Raw genomic sequence first — 8,992 nt, forward strand, 5'->3', positions numbered from 1 at the left:
TACCTTACTGCTTCATGGTGACACTAATAATATATTTTTGCAGCAATCTTGTTGTATTAAAGAGGAATTTAATAACCTTTTGCACTAAAGATAAAAAAAGTTGGAATTTAATTGTGTCTGTCCACACCAGGATTAGAGGGGATGGACTAGATTGGGATTAGATTGTATTTCATTCATTGCTGGTTAGAGATCTGGTGTTCAAATAAAAGAAGTCTTTGTGATTAATTTGGATAATTTTTGAGAAAGGCCTGGAGTTTTCAAGAAAGATGGTTTTCATCCTGACTAGAGAGGATCTTTTAATTTATCTCAAAATATGACAGCAAAACTACCTGGCTGACTGATCAGAGTTCAAACCAGGACACTTCTTCTTATCATCACAGACAGTTGTCTATCCCACTTGTATGTGGGATGCTATGGAGCATTTTTAAATTACCTACTTTAGCAAAATCTAAATGAATTAATACTCAGATTATAAACAGCATAATTAGACCAAAAGTTATAAAGAGATTCTCCACTAGGAGTGACTGCATTAGTAACAATTTCAGTTAAAACAAAAAAATATAACTAGTTTAAAACCATGTTTGCAGTTTAAGATGCTGGTTGATACAAATTCTCACTGACTGAATAGTTGTTTTCATCTCCTCTGTTGTTAACTGGCCATAGTTCAACAATTAATCAAGGAACAGATAGTGCTGAGCTCTGTTTATGTTAATAAGTTCCAAACCACTTTTGTGTTTTTATGTACTCATTTTAATATTAGAAAAATTGTAATTGCATTTTACCTGGAAACTTGACACAGAGCTCAGTGTCTGCACTTAGTTAAAAGTGCTGTACACAAATGAAAATGTAATTCAGTTCAAATACAGTATAAGTAAATTACTGTAACTCTGTGCCTGCTGTGTTTGTTACTTTAAGCTGTTTGATTTTCAGTTTCTGTTTTAATAGATGTCTTTGATTAATCCTGAATCAAATGAAAAGCAAAATATGGCAAGCACATCATCAAAGGAAGTTTCCACAAGCTGCACTAGTGTTAGTACGGGTGCACATTGCTACAGGTATTATCAACAATGCTACCTATATAATTTCCATTGAATATGTTGCTGAACAAAGTGTTTTATAGTATCTCAGTTGTTAGCATGAATACCACTTAAAGTACATTGCAAACCAGGCAATTTACAATTAATAATGTCTTTAATGCATACCTTAGGACACAAATCATCTTCAAATGTAACATTCAAATTGGAGGATACTCTTACAAATGTAATATATATGTAAATAATCATGTATTCATGTTGATTCTAGATGAAAACGGGCCGTTCAGCTCAACAAAGCTCGCAAAGTAAAAACACATCAAGTTGAGTTTTGAAAGTCTCTATAAAGTCCCACTGTTTACCACACTACTTGGTCACTTATTCCAAGTGTCTGTGATTCTCTTTGTAAAGAAAAACTTCCTAATGTTTGTGTGAAATTTACCCTTAACAAGTTTCCAACTGTGTCCCTGTGTTCTTGATAAACTCATTTTAAAGTTACCGTCTTGATCCACTGCACTAATTCCCTTCATAATTCTAAACACTTCAATCAGGTCTCCTCTTAAACTTCTTTTGTTTAAACTGTAAAGGCTCAGCTCTTTTAATCTTTCCTCATAACTCACCCCCTGTAGCCCTGGAATCAGCCTAGTCACTCTTCTCTGGACATTTTCTAGTGCTGCCATGTCCTTTTTTTGAATTTTATTAGTTTGTGTAATAGTGTTGTACATTAGCCAGATTGTTACTTATGGGCAAAGTAATAATAAATGTAATTTATTTAAAATTTCTTACAATATAAAAATACAATAAGATAGGAAGAACAACACAGTAAACAGATTTTATGGGGGGGATGGTCCTGCTTGTCTATAGGCAAAACTTTGAAATTCATCACTTTTACTATTGATCCTTATAGCTCAATATGTAATGGCTTTCTTATTTTTTCCAAGAACATATACAGAGGTTTATGCTCCAATTCTAGTTGAAAGTGACACTAGTAGCTCATCAGAAGATGAATTTGCTCACAATGTTGATTGGTAAGTTTCTGTGGTAACACTTTCTCTTCCAGTCTGAATAAATGTAGTTAATATGGTAATTATTGTTATTTAATAATGATTTAATATCTGTTTAATTTATATCATGTGTTCTTTAGAACAACTCATGGTTATCTTTTGAATTAATGTGTGTGTTTTATAGTCTGTCAGCAATGAGTAAAATCTTGTTATATACCCTACAGATAGTGTGACTATTGCTTTTTTGACATAATTGTTCCTCAGTAGTTGACTTATACTGGTTATTTGTAAAAAGTAAATTTTCTTTCTCCTATTTTTATTTTTACGTACAGTTTTAATGACAAAATAGTTAGTGTGGAAGACATCCTGGAAAATTTAGCCACGCAGATTAAGTCTGAAACAGTCTCACGGTTCAATATAAACAGAGCTGACATTTGGGATGGAGCTCTACGTGGTTTTAAGCGTTCGTCCTTTGATCCAGCACACACCATTTTAGTGAAATTCAGTGATAATACTGGCTACATGGAGAGTGGCATTGACACAGGATGACCCAAACGAGAATTTTTAGAACTCCTAATGCAACATCTTAAAAACAGAACACTATTTGAAGGAAGGGAAACTGAAAAATACTTGACCTGTGACAGTGTTGGTGAGTATTATGAGCTGTCACATCCTGTAGTGGACTGACATCTTGTACGTGTATGATTTCTTGTCATTTGCCCAGTGTAGCCATTATATAATGTGCATTAACTATGGCTGAAATAAGTTAATTTAAGCAATGGATAGTTGAATGGATATGGTGACTGGTTTGGCACTTTGTTTTTGTTTTAGCATTTGATAATGATGAATATTTCATCATTGGGCGAATGATCGCTGTCTCCATGGTTCATGGTGGTCCTGGGCCACAGTTCATTTCGAAAAACTTGTTCAACTATATTTTATGTGAAGGTATCTTTTCCCCTGATACAAAAGATGTTTGTGATCCAGAAATACAGATGATGCTACAAAAGGTATGATATGACTTTATATGCATTTAAGTTTTAAAGACTTAAATGCACAGTAATGCAGTAATATTGCACAGTAATGCTTTTTCCACAGAATGTTTTAGTGTTTTTTGAAAATTGTATACTTCATTAATTAGGATTGTTTATGAGAAAACTAAACAGATAATTTATTTTACAGTGCTAACATTGTTTGTTTTGTTCTGTCAGTGTCTATACATGTTTCATACAAATATATAAGTACATATTATTTGTAATGTATTTTGATTTTAATACAATAAATCAAAGTGTTATGTAATACATGAGACCCCTTTTAATTTGAAATGCTCCGTGTAAATGTAACTGATGTGTTCTATTAGGCTACCATACTTAGATGTGCGTCTCCTAGACCGCAAGGTAGTTAATGCAGTGGGGTAATCCAGGGAATAAATATGATCTCCTTTGCATCCCTGTTGTCATCAGTGTAATTGAAGATAGATATTGTAATAGTATTGTACTGTTTTAAATGTTTTAGGACCATGGACAGATCAAATATTTGATGTCCTTTGGTAGTGGCTATTACTAAATTACTTTTATAATGCCTCCAGTTTCTACAAAGTATTTAGATTTAAAAAAAAACATTTGTGTACAGATAATGTATATAAAGAACCATACATAATATGTGTAAAAACATAAACAACTAAACAAACAAAATATGCTTCTATAAATCTGAGTGTTAAATTAATTTAAAAAGTTGGTTTAACACCCCTTGGGTTCCTTTTTGGGCAAATGCTATTGTTTGCAAAGTTTTGAATCAATATTCTTTTCATATTTTAAAAATGCATTATTTTGTTTGTGACTGAATGCTACTAATGTTACATTTTATTATAACTTTGAAATGAATTAGATCAAGTCATCGTCCTCAGTGGAATGTCTTAGGAGTACAGTGGAGGTGTATGCTACAATGCTTATGATAGCGGGATGTCTTTGCCATGTTATCAGGGAGCTTTCTGATAAAGACAAAATTGTGGAAGATTATCTGAAGTGGTATTTTTTCACCAGAAATGCTGCTTGTATTCAAAGGTATGTTGTAATAAATGCTTTATTTATAAATACTAAAAGTTACCAAGATGAGGAAGTAGCATTTACATTAAACTAGAAGTGAACAAATGACACACTAGAGGGATTATGCCTCTTGACTAACATGGAAGTGTCTCAGAATTCCCCAGGAGGAGTTGGCAAAAGATATTGAAGATTCAATGACATTTGTCCAGCTGAGCATGTTGCCACCATGATTTTCATCAGAATAAATGTAATGAAAGTGAAATTAAATAGTAACTAATAGCTAATCCAAATTTTCATGTATTGCTGAGGAATGTGACACATACAATATACCATATCACTTTAGTCATATATAAACTAGCAGCAGCAAAGAATATAGGGTAATGGTGAATATATCATGTCATTCTCTAACCTGGTTAATTCAGACGAGGGTTACAGAAGGACTTAAGCCTATCCCAGCTAGAATAGGACAATAAGCAGGAACAAACTGTTGACAGGGCGCCAATCCATTGCTGGGCAATCTTACACACACACACATACATCAAACACACACTACAGCCAATTTAGTGTCACCAATTACCTAACCTATTTGTCTTTGGACAGTGGGAAGAAACCAGAGCACCACCCAGAGGAATCCCACTCAGAGATGAGGAGAGCATGCAAACTCCATCCAGGGAGGACCCAGGACACAAACCTAGGTCTCCTTCCTTCGAGTGTACCAGCCCTTCCACTGCCCCAACATGTCACCCTTAGATGGTGACTATTTCTTAGTCATTTGTATAGTGCTGGCATTCTTTTGAAGAAATAAAAATCAGTACTACTAACATATTAATTTGCACTATAATGTATTATTTCTGAACATAGGAAATGTAAAGAAAAAAATAGTAAACCCTGTTTTAGCAGCAAACATAGCAAAGCTAGAGGGCAGTCCAAATGCTTGTTTTGTCATCCGTGTGTGTGTGTGTGTGCTAGAAAGACTTGTTGTTTACATTGCAGCAGTGTATTTACATTGTAGATCTGTATGTTCATAGCAATTGCTTCTGTTGACATGTCAAAGATTTTGGAAACAATATCTCATTATGAGTGTTCCTCAGAAATGTACAAATCAGCAAATGGCAAATGTGACACATTATAATTTCTGTGAGAAATGCACTAAAACCAAGAAATGTTAGCGTCTGTACTCCTGTGGTTCTAGCAAACAGTGCTGCAGATCTTATTGAAACATATCCTCAGAAGTTGACATCACAACAATTTTCACAACATACAGGTGTGTGTTGATGGTCATATTAGTATGCGGTCCATGTTTTTGGGCAACTTTTTTATGCTTCACCGAGTTCACAATGTGACATGCATAACATTCTCAAACCTGCCTAATCCCATTCATATTAGGGAGGAGTGGGTTGATGATTTATCTTGCATTGTGTTCAGGATTTAATAAATATTTTTTATGTGAACTATATCTTTGGTCTTCTGGTATCACCCTGTTTGTCCAGGTTACATATGGCAAATGTATCATGTCGTCAGGGCCTCTGCATTCCCTAAGCTGCTAAGCTATCCATAACATTTTATATAGTCATAACACTATATAAAGTAAGGCTGACAGACACTGACCACCTTTCTTAACATGATGTACATCACAGTAATGAAATATCCTCTCTGGAATATGTCCTTCCTTGGGCATTAAAGGTGGTTTTACATTTCCTGGTCTATATTGTCAGTTCATTCTCTTGGTAAATGCATTTTATTTATTGTTTTCTAATGACACTCACCTTGTAATATTCAGAGTATGAAATAAATGCTGTATATAAAAATAATAACCTAATCTTATTTGTATATGTTATTTGCAGGTTCAAAGAAGGACTAACCACACTAAATGTTCTTGAAGCAATGAAACAAAATCCATCAGGATTCATGAAATACTTCTGTTTTTCTGAGAAAAAAATAACTTCTGAAATTATAGAGAATCTTTTTAAAGCTGAGTTTAGCCAGCCTGGTAGCAACAGAAGACAAGAGGAAGTGAGGACAGCTGCATACTGGGCAGACTACTTGTTAGATATTGAAGGTCTGAATTCAAGTATTGGAGAAAATATTTGTTTAGTATACTTCATGAAATATGTAAAATTATGTATATAGTACATGTAGATTTTCACCTTACACAATTTATGAAAAAAACGACACTGAATGTAAGCGCAGCAGGAGACACACAAGCTTCTGTCCACAGGATGAGAGTTTGTATTTTGTGTGTCCACAAGTTTAGAATACAAATCGGCGTTCACATAATTTATTTCTGATAAACACAGAACTAAGATAAACAAATAAAGCAATTTCTGCTTTTTTAACTTTTACACTTCATAGGCCCTTTTAGCTGGCTAGCAATTTATGCATTTACTGTATTAATTAATGAATTTATGCCTGTTAAATTAGTTGTTTATTTCACCAGCATTAAACTAAAGTTGTCACATCTCTTAACCAACAAAGAAATAAGGGTGTGGATCTATTAGGGTGGTTCCAATTTATTATTAATGTTTAAAGATTGCTTTTACTGTGTGTTTTGGATTGATTAGATGTTATTGTAAGATTGTTCTTGTTTACAAAGCTTTATATACAGTACAATATGACACCTAAACATACGTTTGGGCTGCTATGCCACGTGATCAGGAATGGGACCAGCAAGAATAAATTATACAACGCAACAAAGCTGCTGACATTGGGGTTGCACAGTATAGTGTTACTGAATCTGAAGATATTAATCCAGATATTAAGGAAAGAGAAAAGAAAAACAGTTTGGTCAAAACATATGCATATAAAAATAGTTATGATTATTTGTACAATTCATCTTTGTGCATTTAGTAACAAAATTAAATGTGATGCACATCATGCATTATGCTATGCACAAAATGTATAATACTGGTTGAAACTGCTTGAAGTAATAACATCAAATGACAACAGTGCTACAGATTCATTCCAGGTTTCATACATCACAAAGTTTTAAACTTTGATAACACATTCTGATAAAATGATTACATATTTAAGAGGCACAAACATTTTCTATGAATTGTTTTGTTGTAAGAATTATCTGAATGCTGTTTAGAGATATCTTATCATCTCAATGTGTTAAATAGTGTGGGTGATCAATATGTAACAATTAGTGTGGGCCAGTACTTTGTTCAATGATGTGGTGCTAATATGTTAAATAAGTTTGGACTTAATGAAAAAGAGGGCAATGTGAATGAGTTACTTAATATGTGAAACAATTGATATTAACATGTTCTTATATTTTCTTAGGTAAAACATCATTTGCTGAACCATCTTTGGAAGATATCCTCATGCTCTCAACCGGTGTTTCCTCAATCCCACCAATCGGCTTCCATCCAAAGCCAACAGTTAATTTCTTGCATAATGAGTCGCCATATCCCATTGCTCAAACATGCACCAATTCTTTAAGCATCCCCATACATAAAACATATGATAAATTCAAGTATCATATGAATTTTGGTATTCTAAACTCACCTGGATTTGGGCAACACTAAATTCTGATATAATTAATCATCATATATTTTTACCAGCCCTGAACTTGCTCTTTCATTACATTTTCCACAAAAATTATATTATTAGCTATGTCAGTTATTATTTTTTGAAAGTTTTTGGCTGATTTTACATTTAAAGTTGATTCAGTTCATTTTTCAAACATGCACATTTTTTCTTTGTTACCGAATTACCAGGATCTTCCATCAATCATTTTTCACGTAATTTCATTTTGATCAGTTGTGCACAGTTACATTTTGTTTGCAATTATGTTATTAATAATGTTAATTTTTCAAAGAAAGGAAGTTGCTAAGCTTTGTGTTTATACATATTTTGTGTAAATAGAAATTTTACAATGTAATACTTCTAATAGCTTTTTTTTATATTTCATATTATGTAATGTTTTAAACCATACTTTTGAAATGGTTTGACTTGAACCTTGTTAATGTTGCTTCAATGAGATGTACCATTGAAGTGCTCTTGTTGTTATTAAACAAAAATTTGTAAACTTAATGTTCATTTTCAAATAAAATATTATGGTGGTTGACTTCAATTTCCAGTTCAATTATAATTATTTTGGTAATCAACTTTTGAACAAAAACAGTCTATCCTGTTTAACCTTTCCTGACACTTAATAAAGTTCAAGAAGAAAAAACATTTAATTGTTTAACTACTGTCAACCTTTAATTGTACATCAGTAAGAAAAAGAAAACACAATATTTCAGTACATCTTACACTATTCAAACTGCCAAGGTACTTATAGTTTACAATCCTGTTTAAGGATTTTATTACATTATTTAACACCATTGTAGCTGAACCTCTCCAAAACAATGTATCCAATGCAAACTTGGAGAATTGTACAGCCTCTGATCTGACTTTTTGGGGAGCAGATTCTAGGCTGTGGAACAGGGTAGACATGTAAAAGAGTCCCTGCTTAGAAACACGGGATTGCCTCAGGGACACTTTCTCTTTCCAGCCATTTGCTCTTTGTACAACAATGACTGCACCTCTACTGGCTTGACTGTAAAACTTGTAAGGTGTGATGATTATGTCATTCTATATGCCAGACTGCAGAAGGCCACAAGGAGCCATGAGAAAATATTAAATCTTTTGGGTAGCAGGGAGGATAGTATACCTAAAAGCAGAACGATACAAACATGTCACGTCATTTTAAACTATAAACCATTGTTATATTTGCATTCTTTCCTGATTAGTCAAAACCGGTGATATGCCTGTTGTTGCCCCCCAGCCTTCTACTGCTTTCCACCAGCTTTTACTTTACTTAATAAAGACCTATAGAGAAAAAAGTGAAAATGAAATTCTACAAGTTATATTAGTTTTTATCATGTGTTTATTGTATATTGTAAACTATATTGTCACTATTGGTGCA

At 33.2% G+C, this 8,992-nt stretch overlaps 1 protein-coding gene across 1 annotated transcript; it reads left to right on the forward strand.

Moving 5' to 3' along the window:
• Nucleotides 1-971: 971 nt before the first annotated feature.
• On the forward strand, nucleotides 972-7,666 carry LOC114657644 (G2/M phase-specific E3 ubiquitin-protein ligase-like). The gene is made up of 6 exons (XM_051932004.1): nucleotides 972-1,055; nucleotides 1,973-2,059; nucleotides 2,368-3,045; nucleotides 3,923-4,098; nucleotides 5,925-6,139; nucleotides 7,363-7,666. The coding sequence occupies exons 3-6, from the start codon at nucleotides 2,902-2,904 to the stop codon at nucleotides 7,605-7,607; spliced, it is 780 nt and encodes a 259-aa protein (XP_051787964.1). The 5' UTR covers nucleotides 972-1,055; nucleotides 1,973-2,059; nucleotides 2,368-2,901; the 3' UTR covers nucleotides 7,608-7,666.
• Nucleotides 7,667-8,992: the final 1,326 nt, after the last annotated feature.

This window comes from Erpetoichthys calabaricus, chromosome 9, assembly GCF_900747795.2.
Source record: "Erpetoichthys calabaricus chromosome 9, fErpCal1.3, whole genome shotgun sequence".
NCBI lineage: Eukaryota > Metazoa > Chordata > Cladistia > Polypteriformes > Polypteridae > Erpetoichthys > Erpetoichthys calabaricus.

Bases quoted from the DNA above. Each gene is read 5' to 3' on its own strand.
- LOC114657644 (XM_051932004.1), top strand. From the start codon at position 2,902: ATGATCGCTGTCTCCATGGTTCATGGTGGTCCTGGGCCACAGTTCATT. The intron at 3,046-3,922 runs GTATGATATGAC...GAAATGAATTAG, and splicing joins TACAGATGATGCTACAAAAG to ATCAAGTCATCGTCCTCAGT. The intron at 6,140-7,362 runs GTCTGAATTCAA...ATATTTTCTTAG, and splicing joins CTACTTGTTAGATATTGAAG to GTAAAACATCATTTGCTGAA.